We start from the raw sequence: 22995 nt of genomic DNA, 5'->3' as shown, positions 1-22995 counted from the left end.
GTAACGTTTTGTGCGGCTGAGACTGGCACTGCCCCATCCCCTACAAGATATCTTTACATCCATATCATCATGACTCGACTACGAAAAACTGTCTACGTTGTCGTTGCTGTCATTACAGCCTATATTTTCCTAAATCTCGGCATAACACTATTGTCCACAGCCGCTCAAACGCAAATTCACCCAGTCGTATGCTACGGTCACCTCAAATGGCGTCGACACCTACTAACTAGAACACAGTTATTACCGTGGTTGGCGCTCGTATTGTTCGCTGCGTACGCGTTGGCGTCCGTTGGATGGGCCATTTACGCTACAAACGACCGCCCAGAGGCATGTAAAGCGCCAGCTAAGGTACTATCCGACGGCATGGCTCTTTGGACTAAACTGACTTGGTTTGATTGAGGACATTGCTGCGGTGCGAGAATTGCGTCAACGAGGCGTCGAGGTCGATTCGCGTGTCGTAAATGTGTTTGAAGAGCCTGGAATTGCGTGAGCGTACAGCAATCTATCGATCGACCTCGACAATCGACAATAACATGCTAATTCCTGGGCCCCATAGTCACGGCCCTGTCCTCTCTTCTAACACAAATTGAGTATTTTTACTCAGCAGACTTTGCTACGCGATAATGCCTACTTTTGGAGAGTTGGCTGAGAGAGAGAGAGAGAGCTAGTAGATTAGTAAAGTCGTATGGTGCGTAAACTGTTACTAAAGGCTTACTGGTCTCGAACAGTGAGTAATGGTTCTAATAACCGTATGCTGCATTAATTACATCTATGCTCTAATCGTTCCGTTTCTATTATCCATCAAGGAGGAGCGGCTGCTACAGTGCCCATTGGCGGAACAATATTATGTGCTGCACCAGGCCGCTGTTTCTTCAAGCGCCGCTCTGTCTCAATAAACACTCTAATACCTACATCGATGCCCTTCCACGGGTCCTCATCCTCTTGCTTATCCATTTCCTGTTCCATCCTACTCGTGCGTTTATCCGCCGCGGCTTTGTCGCGCGGATTTGGTCCGAAATCCTCCGGCCACAAGTCGAACCGCCCTGCGTTTATCAATGCCTTCTTTGCCTTCCTCTTCCGCTGCTGCCAGTCCTCGAAATCTTCACGATATAGTTCCCACACACAATTAACGCAGCCGCTCATGCAGCAATTATCCGGCTCCCCCGGTCGCGGTGGGACTTTAATACCTAGGATATCGCGGTATGTCGATTCTAGTGCCTCTCGTCGCTGCGGCCCAGCTAAGCGAGAACCAAACACAATCTCTGCTGTGCGTCAGTTTGTTGCTAATCTACTGCTCAGAACACTCACTCGCGCGTTCCTGCGCAGACAGAGGTCTCGCGCTGCCGATTTTCTCCAACTGAGAGTCGAACACTGTCTGCTTATTCGGTGTAGGTGCCGGTGCTCCGTCGAGCTTTGCCGCTTCTGCTTGCACATCCTCCTGTGGGACCGCGTATGCAGGATAACGCTTGGCCACTACTGTTCATCAGCTCCATGTCAATTCGCGGGAAGAAGTGACGTACAGTCATAAAACTTATACGGATTTGACCGACGCGTCGTGCTCGTCTGAAATTGTCGCCGAGATATATTAACTCTGTATGCTACTTTGCACGACATCTTGACGCATACGAAATTCAGGAACTGAGATGATACCAGTGGCGTAAAGTATAATCCCACTCAAAAACGAATATATATGCTACAAACTGCGAGGACCATATAGATCAAATTTCGTCTAAAATAACCTTGATAACTCGAAGGTCTGCAACTTCATAAAATGATGACGTATGAATAGCCGGCATCGATCAGCGAGAAAATTGGCTCTCGCGAGTGTCCCTGAAACCCTGGAATCTTGGGCCAAGCTAAACTTTAGCACCGCATCACTTACATATGTGCCACCCGCGATTCGATCTCGTAGAGTCTATTCAGATATCTTACGTTCTGACAATTGACACTGAGGAAGTGAGTGAAAATGCCGCCTGCGAAGAAAGGCCCGAAGCCGTTTGACAGCGGACTCAAGCGGATCGACAACAAGTTGAAGTTCACCTCATTTGTTCAAGCCAACGCAATTAATCAGAAGAATTACTATACGTGCGTACAATTAATGTGACATAACATTTTCGATCGTGATTTGACCATGATATAGGGAATATCTTAAACGCGATGACCAGGCTATGATATTACGACAGTTGGCAGAGGATTTGGCGCGTGCTAAGGAGCCAAAGGGGATGGAAGACGCGAAACATAATGAAGACGAGATGGACGTCGATGACAAAGAGGAGCAAGAAGAGGTATGCTTTTTTGTCACTATCGCGATAATGACTTCAAATTCTTACGAAAAATAGGAGGCGTACGGATCAAAAGTGATCGTGATCCACCCGGGGTCGCGCAATATAAGGATAGGTCTTGCTTCCGATACGTATCCTACAACTATACCGAACGTCATCGCGTACAAAATGTCGCCGGCAGAGATTGAGCAAACTAGTAATGCGGATCCGCCATTTAAGCCGGCTTCGGATCCCGATGTGAGTACTCTTTTTTTCGTGATTAGTTGAATCACAAGTAATCGAGAAATAGTTCCTGCAAGTCAAGAAACAGCTATCGCAAGATTTTAAGGAAAGAATGCGATTTTACAAACGGAGAGTTGCGAGTAATTCTCATGATTCGGTTCTATCATACAACAAGCGAACAACTCCAGAGGCTATTCCAGATCATAACGACCCAAACCGCATCGAATGGACGGATGTCTCCGCTGGTCCAAATATTATCGTTGGAGAGAGAGTATGCTTCGTGCTATTAGAGGAGGTAGTCGAGTACAGTGTCTAATGGCTCTCAGGCATTAAATATTCCACCGTTGTCAAATCCTCGATATAGACTTCTCTGGCCGATAAAATACGGCTACTTCAATGAGACTGATTATAAATCCACTCGTCAATTGATTGGCGACCTATCAATCATCTTTGAGCATGCAATCAGCTCCGAACTCAACATTCCAAAGAAAGAACTTCCCTCGTACTCCGCCATCCTCGTCATATCCGATCTATACGACAAAGTCCAGGTGACGGAGCTTCTTGACATGCTATTCCGGGAACTGCAATTTTCAAAAGTAGGTATAATACAAGAATCTGTCGCTGCCACATTCGGGGCGGGCATCTCGTCCGCTTGCGTGGTAGACGTTGGGGCGCAAAAGACGTCGATATCATGCGTTGATGAGGGACTGTGTGTTGTTGACTCTAGGTATGTTTTATGCGTATGCGAATGAGAGACATTGTACTAATTTACCAGGGTCAATTTGCCGTATGGTGGAGATGACATCACACTCACGCTCGCAAAGCTACTCGAGTTGTCACAATTTCCATACAAGGAATTAAATCTGTCGTATCAGTATGACTGGGCATTAATGGAGGAGATAAAATCAAAATTCTCAACGACAAATGATGCCGAAATCACTGTCCAGCTATACAACTTTTATCAGCGGACGCCGGGACGGTCGGCACGAAAATACTCGTTCAAGACGTTTGATGAAGTCATGCTCGCTCCGATGGTATGTTTAATGCAATATACTTACCGACCACTCGACTGCTGACGTGTTTCTGTGTAGTCATATTTCTTTCCAGACATATTTGAGAACGAGAATAAACTGAAAAACAGGCATACTTTGTTTGACCGTTCTAGTGATATCTACGACTCAACATATAATGATCCCTATGTAAGTCTCTTTGGTGTGCGTTTTTTCGATATGTTGCTGACATATCCAATAGTCTGAGGCGCAAACAAGTCTCTACGCACAGTATGTCCCAAGCGTTGACGCAAATTTGACACTGTTACAGCATCAACAGCAAATCTCAGTTTCTACACCGCGTGCATCCACGAAGTCCAACTCACTCGCACACCTCCAGGATGAGACGCCGACTTCGTCGGCGGCAGGTACACCCGCACCTGAGGTGCCGCCTGCCGCTACTGCAAATCTCTCGGCGGCAGCAGCATCACTAACTGCGGCCACCGGGGTTGCCGGCGCCTTGGGTGGCAATGCTGCTACTCGTGCCGCTGCCGGTCCTTCGTTTCAAGCGCTATCCCTAGCGCTAATGAATACTCGCGTCGCCATTCAGGCACCTTTAGACCAGGCAATTATTGGGAGCATCACCCAAGTCAGCAAAGTCGACGAAGCTCGCGGCAAGCGCATGTACGAAAACATAATCGTAGTTGGGGGCGGCGCCGCCAATATTCCAGCCTTCAACCGTCTGCTGGAAGACCGCGTAGCGATGTGGAAAGGTTGGAGCACTGGATCTGTCACGGTGATGCCTACGCCTAGAGATATGGATCCAACGCTCTTGGTTTGGAAGGGTGGGTCTGTCTTTGTGAAGTTAAAGATCGCCAACGAGGTGTGGATTGGGTCTCGGGATTGGGATCTGCTAGGAAGCAGGTGCTTGCAATACAAGTGTTTGTTCTTGTATTAGGAGGAGCGTATTTCAAGATAAAATTTGTATGATATATTGTGCGTTAATGTAATTGTGCTTAATAATCGACTTGTTGCGCGTGATATGGCTCCAAAAAGTTGTGCCTGTGCCATGAACTTGCGGCAGTAGTCCCGGTGACCTATGAGCCGCATGCCCGTTAGACCGACAGCCGAGGCAACTTCAGGGGAACCTCGGTGATCCCGGGGTACTTACACACTATAATTACCACTTCGCATGCCTTTGATCTTCTTTTCCTTGCCGCCCTGATACTCTCTCAAATAAGTACATAATATTTGTATTGAGAGTGTGCACCGAGCAGATATAACCTTTTTGTTTGAGTTCTCGCCAAACAGACTATACTCGACACTGCGCACAGCATCTCCCGCGAGCCTTCAACCAAACAATGATGGCCTCGTCCTCTGACGACGTCGCGCCAGTAGAGAAACTTCTGAAGCTCGAACAGCTCGATGTGGATCTCTACAGAAGCGCCGAGCCATTGTACATGGCGAAAGGTGCACGTGGTCTTTATGGCGGAAATGTCATCTCGCAATCACTAATGGCGGCCATTAACACAGTTCCGCCAGAATATAATGTCCACAGCATGCACTGCTACTTCGTGTTGGCTGTATGTTGACTTTGGTGATTTGCGTTTGGTTTGATATAATGCACTAACCCATCACAGGGTGATCCCAGCTTACCCGTTCTCTACAAGGTCCAGCATGTCCGTGACGGTCACGTACGTATATCAGCTAAATTGTACCAAGATGATTTTGACTTGTAACTCCGAATTTCATAGTCGTTTATCACACGAACTGTTCAGGCTCGGCAGAGAGGACGATGTATCTTTACCACGACTATATCTTTTCAGACCGCGGTGAAATCGACGCTCTCTCATCAGCCGGAGTACCCGGGATCGTTCCTGCCACAACCAGACGAGCTTCCTAACTACACTGCAATTGTTGGAGAACTTTATAAGAATGGAACTATCACAAAAGGTGAGCTTATGTCTGCAGAACAGCTCTCGTCTATTATTCCGACGGATACAAGAGTTGTCATGAATGGTGAGCATAATTATATTAGGTTAGCTGTGAGGCAAGATGGTTGATTCCCTAAATCATAGAGTATCCTGATGGAACCCCTCCAGATCAGAAGAAGAACTACATGTGGGTCAGGGCGAAGGGAAAGATTAAGAATGAAGGAGCGCATACGATGGCCCTTGCCTACTTTAGTGACAACGCTTTCTTAGGCACATCGGCACGCGTTAACGGAGTAAATGCCAAAGATATCGCCATGATGGTCAGCCTGGGTAAGCTTTACCAAGAATGATTGGAAGAATAATAGTACGTGATTAACGATGATATAGACCACAGCATTTATTTTCACGTATAAGAACGACTTTAGCACCTTTGTAGTAAGCATGCTAAGTGTAATAGGCTCCGTTCAAGGCAGACGAATGGATGCTATACGAGATGGATGTAAGTGTTTACTACTCATATCGTTACATACGAACTTGTACCTAAGTATGCTATAGTCACCTTGGACTGGTTCTGCTAGGGGTAGGGGGCCAAAACCGAATGTGGATTACGGCGTGCACTTGTTAATACATTATAAAGGACTTGTATTCGGTAAAATGTTCACTCAAGACGGAACCCTTGCGGCGTCTGTTGTTCAAGAAGTATGTTGTTCGTTTGATACACAAACTACCATTGAGCTAAAAAAATCGTATAGGGCGTAGTCCGGTTTTCTGACACTGCAGCCAAAACGAATTCGAAGCTGTAAGTCCGTTAGGCAGTAATGTTTAAGATTCATAAATGATTGCGTAATATATGGCTATGACCAATGGATTCTTGTTCGTAGTTTGGTTAAGATGATTTTTTGGCGTCTATAGATTTCTGTACAAGATCAATAACATCCTGTTCATGAATTTTATGCATAATTTTCTTCACGACTTCGTTTTCTGCCGTTTGAAAGTGAATCACGGGAACTTCGTACGCCTATGAATTCTGTAAGTAAGCGTTTGAATAGAATCTAATACAACGATTAAATTCGGTACGGACGTATTTGTCAAACCATTCTTGGTTCTCTGATTTCAGGATATCAATTTCCGAGTATCTAAATTGCGGTAAATGCTTAATTGCCTTGGCAATCGATTCTTTGGCTTCATCGCAAAGGCCACATTGTGGACGTGAGAAAATCGTCATGACAGGATAGTTATGGGTGGCTGCTGCCAACGAAGATATTAAAGTAGAGCGCATTGGCAGCGAAGTCGTATTTCAGTTATATTGTATTCTTTATGGAGTGTATCTTTGTAGTGAAATCGAATGTGTTTTCTATGGTCACGTATCTTTCGATTCCGAGAAGATTTGTAACCGCACCTCCCATCCACCTCCTGAATTTGTTGTCACATGAGCGACAGAATCCTCCGCGACTTCACTCGCTCGCCTGATATTTAGAGTCGACCGTTATTCTTGCTACGAGTGCCAGGGAGATAGGAACGGTTGTCGATGTAGAAAGAGGCTTATATGATTTTCAGTGTCTGGTACGTTATATTATTTTACTGCGCTAAGCAATTTCAGCGGCCGTAAAGGTACTGGCAGAATTGACGGTTTCAATTTGGATTATCCTGAGACTATATATGGTTCCATAATGGCTAACACATAGCAGAAATATGGATGATGATGATAATATTCTCGATCGTTCGGAAGACGATCGAGAGGACGAAGTCATGACCGGTCAAGATTCGGATGCCGGTGTAGATGAAAACGACAACGATGCTGACGGTGATAACGAAATGGATGTTGAAGATGACGACGATGACGACGATCGGGATGACGAAGGCGAAGGCGAGGGCGAAGGAGATGGTGATGGCGACGCAGAGGTTGACGGAGAGCAAGTTGGTGATGGCGACGACGATGAATATGGCCATCCACATGCAGACTCGCAGCAAAAGGCACCAGAAGGAGACAAGGATACGACAGTTATTCTTGACAACGAACCTCTGCGGCTATATTCATACTCGCATTCCAGACAATTCGCAAAGGATAAACTTATAGAAGGTTTCGATACATGCGTGTCCTACGATATCGCTCCGTACGTGGCAGCGCCAATGTCGACTTCGATAAACTGCATGGACTTACCGCAGAGCATGCGATGGTTATTCACTGGCGGACAAGATGGCTTCATTCGGAAATTTGATTTCTATCAGTCAGTAAATGGAAAGTTGCCCTTAACCGTCGCGCAGAAACATCCCTTCGCCGACACCATCACTAAGGTATTATAAAATTTATATAATCAATCATGGCTGCAATCATTATTAATAAATATCTGCAGGCTGGTGTGCTAGTTTCATATTGGGAAAACGAAGTACCAGTCGAACCTGATCGTATGTGCAACTGTTTTAAGCCAATGAGCAATCTAACTGTAAACAAGCTACCGCCGTGACAGGTCCACTGGAAGAGCATGACATGAAAATATCGCCCGTATATGCACTGGCAGTTCAATCACAGTGTCTATGGCTTGTATCTGGGCTAGAGGTATACCGTGTTTCTTGGTTAATTCGAATGTAGAGCTAATTCTTTTCTTCAGACTGGCGGTATAACGCTACAAACCATCCGACACGCGGAAGGTCGCGTACACGCACACCTACAAAAACACACATCCACAGTGTCGGTTCTTCGTTTAAATCGCGACGAGACTTCGGCTCTAAGTGGAAGTTGGGACAAGAATGTTATCGAATGGGATCTCAACAGAGGAGACATTGTAAGGGAATTCACTGGTGGTACTGGCCAAATCAGTGTCATTGCATGGCGGCCTGACAATGCATCCACGGTACCGTTGAGTTTAACTGCAGACAAGGCGGAATCAAATTCTGTTCCCGCGAACGATGCAAGTAAAGATTACAATGAACAATTACAGAACAAACCCAAAGACGAGGACTCTGACCTTGGCTCGTTGTTCGGTGAAGACGATGACGATGACGATCACGATCACGACAAGATGGAATTGGATTCGCTTTTAGAGGATTCAGCTATGGAAGCCGCAGCTGGAGATGCCGACCCAAAAGTAGCAGACGCTAACGTGACCGGTGACGAGTCAACCACTAACGGCACCAAGATCAATGACTTGCCGAACGGAATCTCAAGCAGCCAAATCGGATCATCTGGGTGTTCGCCATCAACGGGGCCCAGAGTGTCAGCAACTATCAACGGTCAGACAACAGACAGTAAACGGGAATGTCAGTCAAATAATATCTTCCTGACAGCGTCAATTGACGGAAAATCGCGAATTTGGGATAGAAGAATGGCACGGTGCATATCCGAGATCGGGCTGGCAGCAAATGTTCCTCCGTGGTGCATGAGTGCTTGTTGGGCACTTGACGGCAATAACATGTACATTGGCCGCAGAAATGGAATAGGTACAGATTTTCTTGCCTGCGTTTTTGCAGCTACTAACATGCTACTAGTCGAGGAGTATTCGGTCCACGCAATGGACAAACCGGTGCGATCGCTGAAGCTTCCGGGAGGATCCGGCCCTGTCAGCTGTGTCACTCCCATGCCGAACGGCCGGCATCTCGTGTGTGCGTCGTTTGACAATATCAGACTGTACGACCTAAAGGCTTCCGTCGGCACGGGAAGTATGGCTTCAGCAAAGAATACGGTAACCAGTAAAGTACCGTTCCTCATCGTTCCAGGTCACCACGGCGGCACGATATCTGACATTCTAATTGACCAAACGTGCCGATATATGGTCACGTCGGGTGGGAACCGTGGCTGGGAAGGAGCCCCCACGGAGGTCATGTTAGTGTACGAGATAGAGAAAATTGTGTAATTCCTTACGCTATGTATCGAGAGAGAAATTGTAAAATATTCAAGTCATCTTAATTATGGAGTTGGAATGGATCCTTTCGTAGACTATTTACGTTTGTTAGTCAAAATGTACGATGGTGATGATAATTGGCTCTATCAAGTTTCGAATTCTAGTAGAATGTATCATATTTATCAGTTCTCCCCCTACAGAGTGTAGAATCTATAGAACAGCCCTCACATTCGTCATACACTGATCGTGGAAAACAAAACCTTTAGATCGAAGATCATTTTCATGCCGATCAATGACTAATAGGTTATTTCTGATTGTTGCTATGTCTAGTTCCGAAAATTTCAGATAATTGAGCAAATATCCTTCAACGCCTCCGTATTCTGCATTAATTATGTCGATCATTCGGCACATCGCCTCAAAGCTAACAGTGCTGTTAAAATAGGTCAAGAAAAAGAAATTAGTTTCACATACGTTGAGCTCATGATATTATCGATGAGATCCTGACTTGTTGCTGCGAATAATTTTGATATACTTGACAGCATGCGGCCATACTCATCCTGAAGCCCAAGCTGCGTCATTTCATATTCCCTGCCATTTATCTGTTAGCAAAACAAAACAACGTATCAGATGGCTTATAATACCTGGCGATATTATCCGCATCGACGTCAGCTATCATAAGGATCAAAGCACAGATAACACCGGTTCTATCTTTGCCAGCTAAAACAAATTGTCAATTCATGCACAAGAAAGCAACTCCGATCTGTACCACTAACCAGTGCAATGAATAATTAGGGGCTTATCTGAGTGGTCTCTAATGTACTCTAAGATCGTCCGATATGCTGTAATGCCTTCTTCCAAAAACTCTCGATAAACAATCAAAAAACCTTCAGCACCCAGAGAGAGTTGTTCCAGCTTCTTAGCAATCTCTCCAGGCGACATGTCTCTGTCTATACCCATAGGAACGTGCTGTCTATCCAACCCTGGAATCTCATAGACACCATACTTTTGGCATTCTTGGGATGACCGCAGATCAAATGACTTACATATGTTTAGATCTTTGATAGCAGCCTTGCCAGTCTCCGTGACTGTGCTCATTTGCGCAGCTCTGAAAACGAAGCCAGTCCGAACGTATCTGCCGTCTCGAGTCTTCCAACCGCCCAAATCGCGACAATTGAGCACCCCATCAATTGATTTCCAGCGAGTGATGGCACCCACATAATAGTTTCTCTCATGAAAACGCTTACGTCGCGATTCTGGTGAAATCCAATCCGTGATATATTTGACAACTTGGGGATTGTAATTAATGCGTTCTCCAGTTTCCGGGTTGCGAGCGTAAAAGTTGTGGTCCGCTTCAGGGATGAACTTCAGGGTGTGGCGGTTGCCTAACAAATTTGCATACATTTCTGAGTCGTTCACAGAAATATGGGTATCTTTGAGACCATATATAGTCAGAAAAGACGTCGAATTAGGCAGACGCGAAATGTCGTTCATGTTTGGTTTCGCAAGGCTGTATGTCTCGTTAGCTGGAACGAAAACCCGCTGCAGTTTCATATATCGAGGTACGTCAGCCCAATGCCCTTTGTCTTCCTCCCAAGTTGGTGACTGGCGAGCTACACGGTCACGAATCTGTTCCGCTCGGAATCTGCCGCTGCAATTGATGATATTGGGAATTGAGTGGTCGAAACGCACAGAGTAGCAGAGTCCCGCTAGGGCACCTAGAACGAAGCGACCTATTAGCGCCATTCACCGTCAACAGCAGCAAATATACCTCTCGAATGCCCCACCAAAGCCAGCACATAAAGCTTCTTCACTTCCCTAACATAATGAAGCACGTCCTTGATATCGTGGAAATCCTCGTCAAGCGTGCGGCCGTTAGATGACTCGATCTCAGCGGATTCCCCGCACCCACGGAAGTCATAACGAAACGAATACAGTCCCAGCGGGCTTTCGGCAAACCTATGTGCAAGAATTTTCTGGTAGCAATAATTCTTGTGTCCCCCGAATCCGTGCATTATAATGGCAACGCTGGGCGGGTAGGAAGGATTGGTCGGCGCAGTGAGGATACCAATAATCGCACCGGATGCCGAAGTCGATGGTAGCGAGAACGGGACTTCGACCCGTTCCTCGGTAAAAGCGGTAACCTCTCGCGGCTCGGCAACCATTGTATAATCAATAGCTTTTAGAGGTTGAAACGAATGCAAAATGTAAGCAACATTAATGGCTGTACTAACGGCAATCGACCGAGGAACCTAACTGCGGCAGCCAATTCAGGGGCAACTAATCGGCAAAAGTAAACAATTCGGTGACACTGCTGTGAATTTGCCACATGGCGATACTAACTCTAGTAAACCCGTAGGCGAGGTTCCCGCGTCATAACTGGACCGCGTCATGACGCATTGTTATTTGATCAAGCCAATGGTGCAACTACTATCAGAACAATAGTCTATTCTACATTCCAGTTTGACTTTAGAATCATGTCGTATCCAAACCAGCACTACGGAGATAACGGCTCCAACAACCTTCAGTTCTACGCATCGAACTATGAGACACCAGCAGCGGCTGCTTCCGCTGGGCGGTACTCTCGAGGCGGCATTGGTGGCGCAATTCCGACATTTGGCGGCAGTGGAGGAGTACCAGGCACTTCAGTTGGAGGTGTGGATGGAATGTCGGCGGCGGCAAGTGGCGAGCGGCTAAGTGGTGGATGGTTGGCGGCGTTTGGCACGGGTGGTTATTCGGATGAACCACCATTATTAGAAGGTAACATTGTTGGTTTGACATACTCTGACAGATAGAACTAATATAGCTGAGTAGAGTTGGGCATCAATTTCGGGCACATAAAATCAAAGGTTAGTTGTGACTCCGTGAATCCGTACCAAAGCTTTATTAAACTCGTCCATAGACTCTCACTGTTCTAAACCCACTAGCAAGGGTAGACCAGAACATCATGGACGACTCCGATCTTGCCGGTCCCATATTGTTTTGTCTACTGCTTGGTACATGTCTATTATTTTCAGGAAAGGCTCATTTTGGTTATATTTATGGTGTAGCATTACTCGGATCAATATCTCTGCATTTAATAATGAACCTGATGGCTACCACAAGCAGTATCGATTTTATTCGAACAGCAAGCGTGTTGGGCTATTGCCTCTTGCCTTTAGTCTGTGCCTCAGCATTCGGAGTGGTTATGTCGATGGAGTAAGTCTTCAACGGATATGATTGTAACCATACTGACGTGAATAGTAACGTGATCGGCTATTTTATCTCGACTTTGGCGATATTCTGGTGTACATATTCGTCCTCAGCAATGTTCGTCGCTGTCCTTCAACTCTCAGACATGCGGCCATTAGTTGCCTACCCACTAATGCTATTCTATAGTGTGTTTGCTGTCATGTCTATTTTTGCAGACAAAGCTTAGCCGACTATGGGAAATATTACTATCGGATAATTGTATTTACTTGAACAGTCCAGCGATTAAGGAATTTGTATTATAGAATATAGTTTCTCACAGAGTATATGAGTTGTACTAAGAATTAACTTTTGCAGTGGCAACGATCTCTAACAAATCCGTTCATAGCAGCATGAATGCATAATACCATTAAAAGCAATATTCCCAACAATCTTCCAAATAGCTTACAAACCTCCAAATTATTCGGTTCATTTATCACAACTTTTATAAGTCTAATTAAAATACACCACTTTTTTGGATACCACCCAGAACGCTAAATTGACCTCCAGCTCCGGCAAGAAGCATATTAACACCTCTGGTGGCCGTGTTCTCGATCTTAGTCGGCGTCTCAACATCTTCCGCGGCAGGGCCTTGTCCAACCTGATAAGTCTCGCCGAAACCCCACGACCATGCAAATCCGTCGTCTCTGGCTAAAGCAATACTATGATGACTACCGCATGTCACGAGCTTGAATTTTGTGTCATTCTCCACATCAACTTTGGTTGGAATGGGAAGGAATCGCGGATGTCCGGCGGCGTCCTTTACTATAGTATCTGGAAGCTCTTCCTTGTTGACACCAATCTCAGAGGAGTCTAAACGCCCAAAACTGTATATATCGCCAGTCGAGGACAATGCAATCGAATGATGCTCACCACCAGTGATGCTAATGATATCTTTGTCCTTAAGTGCGTCAATATACGTGGGAGATGTCACAACGGCGCCATCTTCGCCCGCGCCTTCACTGGGAATTCCACATTGTCCATATTGATTCAAGCCCCATGCCATTACACGATTTGATGTATCAATGGCAAAAGCGTGGAATTCGCCAGACCCTATGAATTTGATATTTTTAATGCCAAATTCTCTTGGATGAAGCGATTGCATACGTGCGCGTTCGACTACGCGACGACCAAGCTGAAATTGCTGCCCATTGCCCCATGAAAAGACCTTGCCATTAGTGGTAAGGGCGAGTACATGATCCTTTCCCGCAGCAATTTGGGCGACTGAGTAAGGGATCGGGACTTGGACCGGCGTGACTTGAAATTCAACTTCATCACTAAAACCGAGAACACCTTCGTTGCACTTAGTACTATGTTAATAATCGCCCTCCAGAGATATTACTTGTTTACCTTACTCTAAATGTTCCCCATGCCCAGAGTCTTCCTTCACTGGTTAGTGCCAATGACAAGTTGTCTGACGCTGCAACCTGGACAAAAACTAAATCATCGGGCAAGTTTTCGACCAACGCCGGTGTACTTTCCAGAGGATTCAAATCGCCATCGTCATCGTCATCGTCATCGTCGGCGTCCATGTCCTTCAACAAGCCTTCTTCGCCACCCGACGTGTTACGACCTAATGCACCATGATCATTGCAACCCCAAGACAATAGTTTTCCATTTTTGTCGATAGCTAGTACGTGCGCACCGCCCACGGCGAAGTCGACGATCGAAATGCCATCAATAGGCAAGAAGGGATTAAGCCGCGGTCTCTTGACTTCCTTGTTCTTCGCATCTGGACCAAGACCAAGCTCAGACATACTACCTGTTCCAAAAACATAGATATTGAGCGGTCCGGTCTTCAATGCGGGAATAGGGATAATAACCTTGCCGGTAGTTTTTCTGAGCTTGTACGGAGGCGGGAACACGCTCTTCGGGGGCCTTTTAGCTTCCCTCAAGCCATTCGCTACCGGTTCCTGCTTTGTCACGACATCTGTTTCCTTCTCGTCTTTATCGACCGCAGATGTTTCATCGATCTGCGTATCCACCGCGTGCTCCTTTGTAGACCTTGTTGCCGTCTCTTCAACCGGCTTGAGCTTTCCGTCATCTCTAAGGAAACCATCAGGCTCAGTAACGGTTGTGACAATCGAGTCAGCCGCTGTTGCAAGCGAATCCTTCAACGAATCAGCCGTACTGCTGGCAACAGACGCTCTCTTGCGACCACTTTTTTCATGCGGCGCAGAGACCACGGACTCGCGGTATTTTGTCTGCCTCTTCACAGGAGCAACAAGTGTGGATTCTGCCTCTCCATCGGACGGTTGTTTGCGCTTGCGTCCCGGTGGCATTAGTTGAGATTGGAAAGACGGGATGATGATTGGGGGGGTTTAATGGCGTTTGATGGGATGAGAGGTGCGGCAGAAAGTTCTGACTTACCCTGACCGCCGCACCACCAAAGTTTTGCTGTACCCAAAACTAAACCCAGAGGTCAATCATTTAACTTTCTTCCATTTCATATGCACTATTGTAACAGTTATTATAAGTTACAACAGAATTATTAATATTTATTGCTAAACAACTGTATGAACGGATTGGCGTCTGGCGATCTCCGAATCAATTTCAGCAACTAATCTACTCAGGGGGCGTTCATCTGGTAATTCCGAGATTTTATTCCCCAGAACCATGAAAATCGCGTTAATACTCATTATGACTTCGCGAGAAACTTGAGGATTCTCTATAAGCTGTCTCAGCCTATCAGTCAAGTCGTCGCGATCGTCCAACAAGTTGACGAGAAAGGTCTTGGTCTCATTGTCGTGCGCAAACAACGACACAGCGTACACAGTCCCTGGAATAAACGTAGGCTCTTGACCTTGGTCGAGCAACAGCTGAAGTATGATTTCAAAAAGTAACTTTACTTGCTGTATGTCATTCGAGAAAGCCTCTGTCAAGAGCGACAATAACTCATCTGTGCAAGCCAATCTAGCCGTGGCTCTAATCAGCGCACACAATATCCTCCCAGTCTCTATCTTCAAGTTCTTCTCCTCATTTTTTTTGCCTATCTCCAAGCACCGAGAAAGAATTCCATCATGGGGATTTGATTTTGCAAGATCGTAAGCGTTTTCGTATGAATTGTTTACTAATTGCCGTAGCACGCTGAGACCTGAGAATATAACCTGAGGCGGCATATCTTTGCTGATGAGTTTCCTGACCACAGTAAACGCATTTTCCTCCACTAATTGTCGTTTATTCTTCTCTAAAAAATTAGAAACCATTGTCTATATTGAAGTATGAATCTTACCGCTGATGGCTAAATTCTTGAGAAATCCTCCAGCGGCATGAAATTCCTGTGCCGAAGTCATAATATTCACGGCGCATATAATATCGGTATGTAATTGAAGATCATGAACAACTTTGATACACGCCGCCTCTGCACACCGACGTTAGCACACATACCGAACTAATAGGACATCCATCTTGCACACCATTCGTAGCTAGATTGCCTAAAGCTGTGAGCCCAGCCGTTCGCAAACTTGAAATTCCGCTCCCAGACCCACGGTTCAAGATCCAACTCCGCCAAACTGGAACAAGTTCGTTATCCAAAGAGACTTTGTCTGGAAACTCGTCAAGGCAAGATATATTTGCAAGGGCCAAAACCAGGTCTGCCAATATCTCGGTAGCGTCTTCTGCTTCCAGTGATTGGGCAAAGTTTTCGTAAAGGGAACATAGTTTCCGCAGATCACATTGATCATTTTCGAGTGCCATGGACTGGAACGACTTAAATGAAAGCACTTTGGTGATCAAAATTGAGTATTCGCCAATGCTTGCCAGCCCAATAGACTGTATCAGCGTGTGTAATGCCGACGGGGGTAAAATACTCTCGGACATAGCTTCTGTTCAAATTTAGCATCCAAGACAAACTTAGGAGAAAGTAAGTTATATCTTTACCATTTAATAGAAGCATCTCCAAAATTCTTAAGATAAAATCAGATATGTCATTTTGGTGAAGCTTATCCAGCAGATAAAACAGCACTGTCACAAATCCATTGTCTATCAAACACCTCTGCGCCGGCTCTTTTTCATGTCAGCAACAACACAATACAGGAGTTACATTCAACACGCTCACCGTAGTCGTTGCAGAAATTAAAAGCAACAATAATACTTGTATTCCTGATATTGTCGTTCTCGCCGCCTGCAGCTGTCAGTGACGATTTCAGAGCCTGCAAAAATACTTCTTCCCGTATGATCAAGTCACGATTGGCATCTATATTACCCGCAATTAGATCTTTAATCACTACAGCTTTTTAATGAGTCGTTATGTACTGTTATCTGCGCACATATTCCCGAGAACTCTCAGACATTGAAATTGGACCGACGACGATCCATTTTGCAGATTGTTCACTATATCGTAAACAAGCTGCGATTTTCCATTAAATTTGTGCCTAGTACTTTCTGTACATTAGTTAGCAACCTGAAACAGTTGTTTAAATCCTATAGAGTACCATACCATTCGCCGCGAGCGACGCTAGCTCTGATAATTCGCACTCCAATTGCTTCTGATCATATGAACTCAATGACTCAGCAACCATAATAAAACTTATTGAGATCTCTGATTAACTGCTATTATTATTCCCTCAGGTCACATGTAGAAAGCAATGTAATCAAAGGGGAAGAACGCAAAGCTAGATGTTGGTTCATGAAAGTCAGGGTGACGACAGCTCTTTGGCCGCGAGCATAAATCGAACCACGAGTTGCGTGACGACACTTAAAATAAATCTTCTTTGGTATTTCCAGTAACAACGGACTCATTTCAGACTAACCTTATCGCGAATTTCAAATATTTGTTAAACTAATCTCAGAGCTCCTTGCCGCCGTTTGCAAGATCAGACCCTGTTAGTTTCCAGCTTTACACGTCCCACACAATGTGGATAGATCTTGAAATGTGCCAAGCTTTTCTAAGAGATTAACCCTCCAGGACGATATGCCGAGTTTAGAATCTCAAGTTGTCATGACGTAGAGTGAAAATACTGCATCAGAACTACGAAGTAGAGGACGGAGGATGCAATCATGGACTACATACATAGCATGCGATATTATAAAAACCTGTAGGACCTTGTGATATTGCAAGTACTACACTCATACGATTTATTGTTTCTCGCTATAGGACGTAAAATTAATCTTCACAGTGCGTAGGCAGGCTCTGCGGATTTTTTGATTCGGATCCTATTCAACCTTGACTGGCCACAGCGGCAGTTCCGCGTTAATTGCAATTTGATCTTGAGATTTTCCAACAATTTATATTTATAATTACTTAAGACACACTAACTTAAACTGCAGTGCGCCAAAGGCTTCTCGATTAATTTCCCAACACACAGTGAAGCTAGAGACCCTAAGGCTGTCAATCGTTCACTAGATATACAACGAACACAACGAGCAACATATACAAAATGTAACATCTGTTCCCAAGATAGTATGCCACAAACAAGCACCAACAACAATATATATGCAATGTATACCAACAACCAATGTATAACGATTAACAACTAAGCAGTCTTCTCCAGCGCCTGCATCTGGACCAATTCAGAATACTTCCCACCCTTCGCCAACAGCTCCTGGTGCGTACCCATCTCGCACACCACTCCGTTGTCAAAAACGTAAATCACGTCTGCATTCTGAATGGTGCTCAATCTGTGCGCAACGGCGATTGTAGTACGACCCTTCGCAGCTTGATCTAAGGCGGCTTGGACGACTTTCTCAGACTCGGAGTCGAGAGCTGAAGTAGCTTCGTCAAGAAGTAGCACCTTTGGCTTGCGGATGAGAGCACGAGCGATGGCGATGCGCTGCTTTTGGCCACCAGAGAGAAGGATGCCCTTTGACCCACAGAGAGTGTCATAACCGTTTGGCAATGATGCGACAAAATCGTGAATATTAGCCTGTTTGCATGCTGCAATAATATTCTCGTCTGTGATATCATCTGGGTGGAGAGAACCTAACTTGACGTTGTCCCGTATACTGCCGGCGTAGAGCACAGGCTCCTGCTGCACCATTGCTAGATGACTTCTGTAAGAGTTGATTTCCAACGTCGAGACATCATGTCCATCGATCAAGACTTGACCCGCTAAAGGTCTATAAAACGACTCTATAAGCGCAATGGTCGTACTCTTTCCACATCCCGACATGCCAACCAATGCAGCATACTGTCCTTTCTTAACCGTGATATTCAAGCCCTTCAGAACGGGAACCTCAGGACGGGTTGGGTAGCGGAAGTGCACGTCTCGGAACTCAACATCACCCTGAACATCGTCCAGCACCTCACCCTCACCAGACCACGCGTCAATCTCGGGGATGGAATCCATAAGGCGCTTGATATTCGCGGCAGCAGACTGCGCTTTACCCATATCCGGTGCGAACGAGAACACGATACCAGCGGCTTGGGCTCCCATGATCATCGACACGAACGTGACGAAAAATTGAACAGTGGAATACTCTCCCGACCGGAGGAATCTGCTACCCCACCAGAACGCGAGCGCCATGATGAAAAATCCGATACCCTGTGACAAACCAAATAAAATCGCGGATTTATGGGTCGCTGGTCTAGAAACCTTGATTTGCGCCTCCAAAGCCTCGTGGTAGGCGTTCCAGACGTCGTCCTCGCGAGTCAACGACACGACTGTGCGGATTGCAGCAGCAGCTTCGCAGGCTTGAGCAGCGGACTTACCATGTGACTTTTTGATCTGTTCTTCGAACCTGGCTTGCATAGCGAACCGGAAGAAGCCGCACCCGATAAGGACCGGCACACACGCAGCGCAGACTATCGCAATTTTGGGAGCGACGCTCAATGCGAGAACAAGGCCCGCCACTACATTGACCGCCGCATTGAGAATTTGTCCAAGTGTGGCGCCGGAGAGACCTTCGACAGACTGAGCATCGCGGGACAGTGTAGAGGTAAGTGCACCGGTAGAATTCTCGTCTCTGTCGAAAAACGCAATATCTTGTCGGAGCATCTGGCGGAATGACATATATCTGATACGGCGGACGAGACGCTGTGCAACATATGCCAGCGAACCATTGGTAACAATAAAAGCGATGCCCTCCACAAAAGCCATCATGAAGAAAAAGCCAGCGAAGCGATCGACAGTTCCACGCATAAAGCTAGGATCTGTCCGGGTCTGCTGAAACGCAGCGATACAATTGGCATAGAACACGGAAGTGATAGGATATCCGATGCCATTAATAAACGCAGAGATACCTCCAATTGCCATCCAATGATGCTCCGGTTCGGAAAACTTAAAAATCGTCACTATAAGTTGCCAAAGAGAAAATTTTTCCTCCACTCGCGGTGGCCTCTCAGCAAGGACGAGACTGGAAATTGATCGTGCAGAAGCATTCGTCTTTGTCTTTGCGAGCTTCAGATCCTCGAGGTCTTCGGCAGGGAGTTGGATCATTTCAATCAATTTCTCGTCCTCGTTGACGGGAGAATCAGTTAGGCCCAGTAATGCCGCCCGCTTCTCCTCATGCAGTTTATCGATCTGCTGAGCCTCGACGAGACCGTAATATTCACCCTTCTTGTCAAGTAATTCATTGTGTGTGCCCATTTCGACAATCGCGCCTTTCGACATGACAACAATCAGATTCGCGTCACGGATAGTAGATAACCTATGCGCAATAACAATTGTCGTTCGGTTCTTAGCAGCCTTATCAAGTGCGTCTTGAACGACGCCCTCACTCTTAGTATCCAATGCAGAAGTCGCTTCATCAAGCATGAGGATCTTGGGATTGCTGACAATGGCACGGGCAATAGCAATGCGCTGCTTCTGACCACCCGACAGCAAGAATCCGCGCTCGCCAACGTCAGTGTCTAAGCCCTCTGGGAGCTTGTCAATGAAAACCATGGCATTCGCTTGCTTCAAAGCCTCTGTAACGAGTACCCGCTTTTCCACTTCGGACACGTGTTCATATTTCGTTCCAATCAACCCATGCGCGACGTTCTCGTAGATTGAGCAGGAGAATAAGACGGGCTCCTGTGATACGAGCGAAATCTGACGACGGAGCCACTTAACGTTCAGACCATTAATATCATGGCCGTCGAGGGTGATGTTGCCACCAACAGGCTTGTAAAACCTCTCAATAAGTCCCACAATTGTAGACTTTCCAGAGCCACTAGCACCAACTAACGCAACAGTGGACCCAGCTGGAATCTGCAAATTGAAGTCACGAAGAACCGTAATATCCGGCCGGGAAGGATAAATGAAACGCACGTTTTTCAGCTCGATGCTGCCAGTGACTGACTCCAGAGTGGCACCAACGGGGGCAGAAGAGTCAATTGCGGACTGGCGCTCAATGGTTGCAAAGATTTTGGATGCCGCGGCAATAGCATTCGTGATTTGTTTGAGGTGAGGTGCGATGTGGGAAGCTGTGAAAGCGCCCATCATCATAGACATCAAGACCGAGACTACGTTGCCGACGTTAAGTTCGCCAGAGGCCAAGAAGCGGGAGCCTTGCCAGAATGAGAGAGAGTAGTTGCAGTACACGGAAAACCACATTGCACCAATCATTGCGCCCTTTTCATTTCTTAGTATCAACAAGCGCAACCAACGACGAGTTTATAAAATGAACATACCAAGGCAAGCCCAGCTTTAAGACCCCATTTTTCTGTGATTGCCAGATACTTGTCATACTCCAGAGCAAGTCTGTCTTGCACACCAAAAGCCTGAACGTTGCGCACAGATGAGATTACTTCCTCAGCCAATGTGCCACCGACCGAGTATCCCATGAGCGAGGCACGGAAATACTTGATCATATATCTGGAAGCTGTAGACATAGTAATAATTATGAGTGCGATAACAGACAGTAAAATAAACGTCAACTTGTATGACCGCACGAACGCGACAGTAAGCGCTGCTGAGAATGTTGTGAGATTGGAAACCATCTGACTGATCTTGTCGGACATTCCTTCCTGGACAAGGATAGTGTCGGCAGAGATGCGAGTTGTAATCTCACCCGACCCAAGCTTGTCGAAATATCCGATATTCTGGCGCAGGGTAGCCTTGAGATATTGTTCACGAACCCGAGCCGACAAGACCTCGCCTCTGTCCATGACTATAAAAGTACCAATATAGGAGAAGATTATATCTGCGATTCCGATGTAAACAAAGAAACTACTTCATTAGCATATTCTCACCACCAATACTGAGAGAGTACCAACAGAGCGAGTGTGCTAATTCGTTGATTAAAGTCATTATCAGTAATGTACGCTTCCTCTTCATAGGAGTACGTCGAGTTGTAGTAACTGTCATTGTAGGTCGAGTTATAATCCATATCATTGTAAGTGGAATTGTACTTTGTCGAGTTGTAGGATCCGTTCGGTCCAATGTCGGTAAAGGCCTGCGTAACATTTCCAAATACAACCTCCATGACAGTTAGCACCAGCACCAGCGTTCCAAACACATTTCAGACATACAGTCATGAGAGGACGCATGATACCTGACAATACTGACGACAGCAAGCCGACCGCGAGTAGGAACCTGTCCTTCTGGTTTGCGTAGCGATAGAGCGTCCAGAATGTGGCTTTGAACTCCGGAACCTGGACCTGCTCGCGCAGGATTCTCGCGTCATGCTCAGGAAGAGCAGCGAACTCGTCAACATGGACTTGAACGTCAGACTTGCCACCAGCCGCTGACTTGAGTGGTGTATTTTCGGTGACAGGCTTGCCCTCTTCAGAAGCCAAGTCGTCATAGCTACTTCTTTTCTCGTCGGAGGACGGGGAGGACAAGAGAGAGCTTTTCTCGCTGTCATCCGAGCGCGCGGATTCGTCGCTGGAGACGGACAGCGGCGAGTCTGCCTTGCGCTTAAAGAAGCCAGCCATTGCGTGGGGTAACAAGACAATGATAGTAAGAGAGCGCCGACGATAAAAAAAATTGGGCTGCGAAGGCGACGAGATGAATTTTGTATCGGTCCTGGGTTTGCGTTGTCATCGAACTGCCTCTTAAACACGGTCAACGTAAACCAAATAAGATAAACTCGAGCACGAGCCGACCAAACCCCTGGTTCGGCAGCAACCGGGCCAATTGCGTGTATGCCCTACAACAAACTAATTCGTATCTCCGTCTGAGCAATTCTTAGCGCCGCATTTGGAGGGTTTATCTTCAGTCTGTCAATGTTCGTTGTCAGCACTACACTAGTTTCGGTGGGGCTTTGCGGCGTGGGCAGCAGAGTGCTTATCGGCTACTTTTTGGAAGTCGGATATGCAGGCAAGCTCGCATTTTCGTTACTTGGCCACCACCCTCGTAGAAAGGGCCCTTATCAGTGCCTGAAGTTTGCATTTAGGTTAGTGTGTTTGCAAACCTATGTGGACAAATTAGGTCGCCACACTAACTACATTGTTTTTAGTTGGCTATCACTTCGTAATCGTGTCAGAAAGATACGACATACCTTGAAGAGTCATGTTGGGCTTTTACCCGAGCGTCAGATCGCATATCCGAAACTTGACTAACGTATTCCATAAGTGACTGAGCCACATCTTTAAAAACACAACCTAAAATCATAACACACCACATAGTTAACCATAATGCTT

General features: G+C 46.1%; 11 protein-coding genes across 11 annotated transcripts; 5 read left to right on the top strand and 6 right to left on the bottom strand.

The window, feature by feature from the left end:
- Nucleotides 1-65: 65 nt before the first annotated feature.
- Nucleotides 66-786, top strand: V1513DRAFT_453118 (dolichol-phosphate mannosyltransferase subunit 3). Its single transcript, XM_066899205.1, has 3 exons — nucleotides 66-186; nucleotides 238-348; nucleotides 401-786. Exons 1-3 carry the CDS (start codon nucleotides 70-72, stop codon nucleotides 488-490), a joined length of 318 nt encoding a protein of 105 aa, XP_066750986.1. The 5' UTR covers nucleotides 66-69; the 3' UTR covers nucleotides 491-786.
- Nucleotides 727-1835, bottom strand: V1513DRAFT_420690 (oxidoreductase-like protein). Its single transcript, XM_066895944.1, has 3 exons — nucleotides 1521-1835; nucleotides 1309-1473; nucleotides 727-1262 (listed from the first exon to the last, which is right to left on the bottom strand). Exons 1-3 carry the CDS (start codon nucleotides 1612-1614, stop codon nucleotides 802-804), a joined length of 720 nt encoding a protein of 239 aa, XP_066750985.1. The 5' UTR covers nucleotides 1615-1835; the 3' UTR covers nucleotides 727-801.
- Nucleotides 1836-1855: 20 nt separating this feature from the next.
- On the top strand, nucleotides 1856-4531 carry V1513DRAFT_420689 (uncharacterized protein). Its single transcript, XM_066895943.1, has 8 exons — nucleotides 1856-2085; nucleotides 2141-2285; nucleotides 2340-2519; nucleotides 2572-2775; nucleotides 2831-3231; nucleotides 3280-3538; nucleotides 3596-3703; nucleotides 3756-4531. The coding sequence occupies exons 1-8, from the start codon at nucleotides 1967-1969 to the stop codon at nucleotides 4449-4451; spliced, it is 2112 nt and encodes a 703-aa protein (XP_066750984.1). The 5' UTR covers nucleotides 1856-1966; the 3' UTR covers nucleotides 4452-4531.
- Nucleotides 4532-4589: 58 nt separating this feature from the next.
- On the top strand, nucleotides 4590-6380 carry V1513DRAFT_453103 (thioesterase-like superfamily-domain-containing protein). Its single transcript, XM_066899204.1, has 9 exons — nucleotides 4590-5076; nucleotides 5134-5187; nucleotides 5248-5512; nucleotides 5572-5757; nucleotides 5815-5834; nucleotides 5885-5926; nucleotides 5983-6007; nucleotides 6065-6126; nucleotides 6180-6380. The coding sequence occupies exons 1-9, from the start codon at nucleotides 4855-4857 to the stop codon at nucleotides 6228-6230; spliced, it is 927 nt and encodes a 308-aa protein (XP_066750983.1). The 5' UTR covers nucleotides 4590-4854; the 3' UTR covers nucleotides 6231-6380.
- On the bottom strand, nucleotides 6314-6652 carry V1513DRAFT_460790 (glutaredoxin-like protein; the record flags this gene model as incomplete). Its single annotated transcript, XM_066899862.1, has 2 exons — nucleotides 6314-6445; nucleotides 6509-6652. The coding sequence occupies 2 exons, from the start codon at nucleotides 6650-6652 to the stop codon at nucleotides 6314-6316; spliced, it is 276 nt and encodes a 91-aa protein (XP_066750982.1).
- A 112-nt stretch (nucleotides 6653-6764) lies between these two features.
- On the top strand, nucleotides 6765-9460 carry V1513DRAFT_453095 (WD40-repeat-containing domain protein). Its single transcript, XM_066899203.1, has 6 exons — nucleotides 6765-7038; nucleotides 7116-7722; nucleotides 7782-7833; nucleotides 7881-7984; nucleotides 8037-8865; nucleotides 8914-9460. The coding sequence occupies exons 2-6, from the start codon at nucleotides 7120-7122 to the stop codon at nucleotides 9276-9278; spliced, it is 1953 nt and encodes a 650-aa protein (XP_066750981.1). The 5' UTR covers nucleotides 6765-7038; nucleotides 7116-7119; the 3' UTR covers nucleotides 9279-9460.
- Nucleotides 9461-9744: 284 nt separating this feature from the next.
- V1513DRAFT_460788 (tyrosine phosphatase family-domain-containing protein) lies at nucleotides 9745-11428 on the bottom strand (the record flags this gene model as incomplete). Its single annotated transcript, XM_066899861.1, has 4 exons — nucleotides 9745-9823; nucleotides 9908-9983; nucleotides 10040-10981; nucleotides 11035-11428. 4 exons carry the CDS (start codon nucleotides 11426-11428, stop codon nucleotides 9745-9747), a joined length of 1491 nt encoding a protein of 496 aa, XP_066750980.1.
- Nucleotides 11429-11593: 165 nt separating this feature from the next.
- Nucleotides 11594-12826, top strand: V1513DRAFT_453085 (uncharacterized protein). Its single transcript, XM_066899202.1, has 4 exons — nucleotides 11594-12023; nucleotides 12078-12112; nucleotides 12166-12461; nucleotides 12507-12826. Exons 1-4 carry the CDS (start codon nucleotides 11741-11743, stop codon nucleotides 12679-12681), a joined length of 789 nt encoding a protein of 262 aa, XP_066750979.1. The 5' UTR covers nucleotides 11594-11740; the 3' UTR covers nucleotides 12682-12826.
- On the bottom strand, nucleotides 12732-14835 carry V1513DRAFT_466876 (regulator of chromosome condensation 1/beta-lactamase-inhibitor protein II). Its single transcript, XM_066900091.1, has 2 exons — nucleotides 13847-14835; nucleotides 12732-13794 (listed from the first exon to the last, which is right to left on the bottom strand). The coding sequence occupies exons 1-2, from the start codon at nucleotides 14771-14773 to the stop codon at nucleotides 12949-12951; spliced, it is 1773 nt and encodes a 590-aa protein (XP_066750978.1). The 5' UTR covers nucleotides 14774-14835; the 3' UTR covers nucleotides 12732-12948.
- Nucleotides 14836-14913: 78 nt separating this feature from the next.
- V1513DRAFT_453079 (armadillo-type protein) lies at nucleotides 14914-17500 on the bottom strand. Its single transcript, XM_066899201.1, has 7 exons — nucleotides 16930-17500; nucleotides 16746-16874; nucleotides 16549-16686; nucleotides 16371-16496; nucleotides 15908-16315; nucleotides 15724-15852; nucleotides 14914-15678 (listed from the first exon to the last, which is right to left on the bottom strand). Exons 1-7 carry the CDS (start codon nucleotides 17009-17011, stop codon nucleotides 14996-14998), a joined length of 1695 nt encoding a protein of 564 aa, XP_066750977.1. The 5' UTR covers nucleotides 17012-17500; the 3' UTR covers nucleotides 14914-14995.
- A 200-nt stretch (nucleotides 17501-17700) lies between these two features.
- On the bottom strand, nucleotides 17701-22704 carry V1513DRAFT_466874 (P-loop containing nucleoside triphosphate hydrolase protein). Its single transcript, XM_066900090.1, has 4 exons — nucleotides 21883-22704; nucleotides 21628-21830; nucleotides 21043-21580; nucleotides 17701-20983 (listed from the first exon to the last, which is right to left on the bottom strand). Exons 1-4 carry the CDS (start codon nucleotides 22285-22287, stop codon nucleotides 17966-17968), a joined length of 4164 nt encoding a protein of 1387 aa, XP_066750976.1. The 5' UTR covers nucleotides 22288-22704; the 3' UTR covers nucleotides 17701-17965.
- Between the last annotated feature and the right edge of the window lie 291 nt (nucleotides 22705-22995).

Source organism: Lipomyces chichibuensis (assembly GCF_038497645.1).
Source record: "Lipomyces chichibuensis strain CBS 12929 unplaced genomic scaffold V1513scaffold_54, whole genome shotgun sequence".
Classification (NCBI taxonomy): domain Eukaryota; kingdom Fungi; phylum Ascomycota; class Lipomycetes; order Lipomycetales; family Lipomycetaceae; genus Lipomyces; species Lipomyces chichibuensis.
The sequence above is the reverse complement of the archived record's forward strand: the minus strand, read 5'-3'. Positions and strand labels throughout refer to the sequence as shown.

Coding starts and splice junctions, on each gene's coding strand:
- V1513DRAFT_453118 (XM_066899205.1), top strand. CDS start 70: ATGACTCGACTACGAAAAACTGTCTACGTTGTCGTTGCTGTCATTACA. Junction 187..237: donor AAACGCAAATTCACCCAGTC/GTATGCTACGGT, acceptor ACTAGAACACAG/TTATTACCGTGGTTGGCGCT. Junction 349..400: donor CATGTAAAGCGCCAGCTAAG/GTACTATCCGAC, acceptor GGTTTGATTGAG/GACATTGCTGCGGTGCGAGA.
- V1513DRAFT_466874 (XM_066900090.1), bottom strand. CDS start 22,287: ATGGCTGGCTTCTTTAAGCGCAAGGCAGACTCGCCGCTGTCCGTCTCC. Junction 21,831..21,882: donor TCATGCGTCCTCTCATGACT/GTATGTCTGAAA, acceptor ACTGTCATGGAG/GTTGTATTTGGAAATGTTAC. Junction 21,581..21,627: donor CGAATTAGCACACTCGCTCT/GTTGGTACTCTC, acceptor CTAATGAAGTAG/TTTCTTTGTTTACATCGGAA.
- V1513DRAFT_453103 (XM_066899204.1), top strand. CDS start 4,855: ATGATGGCCTCGTCCTCTGACGACGTCGCGCCAGTAGAGAAACTTCTG. Junction 5,077..5,133: donor ACTGCTACTTCGTGTTGGCT/GTATGTTGACTT, acceptor AACCCATCACAG/GGTGATCCCAGCTTACCCGT. Junction 5,835..5,884: donor ACCACAGCATTTATTTTCAC/GTATAAGAACGA, acceptor TAAGTGTAATAG/GCTCCGTTCAAGGCAGACGA.
- V1513DRAFT_420690 (XM_066895944.1), bottom strand. CDS start 1,614: ATGTCGTGCAAAGTAGCATACAGAGTTAATATATCTCGGCGACAATTT. Junction 1,474..1,520: donor TCCGTATAAGTTTTATGACT/GTACGTCACTTC, acceptor GATGAACAGTAG/TGGCCAAGCGTTATCCTGCA. Junction 1,263..1,308: donor GTCTGCGCAGGAACGCGCGA/GTGAGTGTTCTG, acceptor GACGCACAGCAG/AGATTGTGTTTGGTTCTCGC.
- V1513DRAFT_453095 (XM_066899203.1), top strand. CDS start 7,120: ATGGATGATGATGATAATATTCTCGATCGTTCGGAAGACGATCGAGAG. Junction 7,834..7,880: donor AGTACCAGTCGAACCTGATC/GTATGTGCAACT, acceptor ACTGTAAACAAG/CTACCGCCGTGACAGGTCCA. Junction 8,866..8,913: donor TGGCCGCAGAAATGGAATAG/GTACAGATTTTC, acceptor ACATGCTACTAG/TCGAGGAGTATTCGGTCCAC.
- V1513DRAFT_420689 (XM_066895943.1), top strand. CDS start 1,967: ATGCCGCCTGCGAAGAAAGGCCCGAAGCCGTTTGACAGCGGACTCAAG. Junction 2,286..2,339: donor ACAAAGAGGAGCAAGAAGAG/GTATGCTTTTTT, acceptor TACGAAAAATAG/GAGGCGTACGGATCAAAAGT. Junction 3,704..3,755: donor CAACATATAATGATCCCTAT/GTAAGTCTCTTT, acceptor CATATCCAATAG/TCTGAGGCGCAAACAAGTCT.
- V1513DRAFT_453085 (XM_066899202.1), top strand. CDS start 11,741: ATGTCGTATCCAAACCAGCACTACGGAGATAACGGCTCCAACAACCTT. Junction 12,024..12,077: donor TGAACCACCATTATTAGAAG/GTAACATTGTTG, acceptor ATAGCTGAGTAG/AGTTGGGCATCAATTTCGGG. Junction 12,113..12,165: donor TCGGGCACATAAAATCAAAG/GTTAGTTGTGAC, acceptor ACTCGTCCATAG/ACTCTCACTGTTCTAAACCC.
- V1513DRAFT_453079 (XM_066899201.1), bottom strand. CDS start 17,011: ATGGTTGCTGAGTCATTGAGTTCATATGATCAGAAGCAATTGGAGTGC. Junction 16,497..16,548: donor TAATTTCTGCAACGACTACG/GTGAGCGTGTTG, acceptor GACATGAAAAAG/AGCCGGCGCAGAGGTGTTTG. Junction 16,316..16,370: donor GGAGATGCTTCTATTAAATG/GTAAAGATATAA, acceptor AAATTTGAACAG/AAGCTATGTCCGAGAGTATT.
- V1513DRAFT_466876 (XM_066900091.1), bottom strand. CDS start 14,773: ATGCCACCGGGACGCAAGCGCAAACAACCGTCCGATGGAGAGGCAGAA. Junction 13,795..13,846: donor GGGCATGGGGAACATTTAGA/GTAAGGTAAACA, acceptor CATAGTACTAAG/TGCAACGAAGGTGTTCTCGG.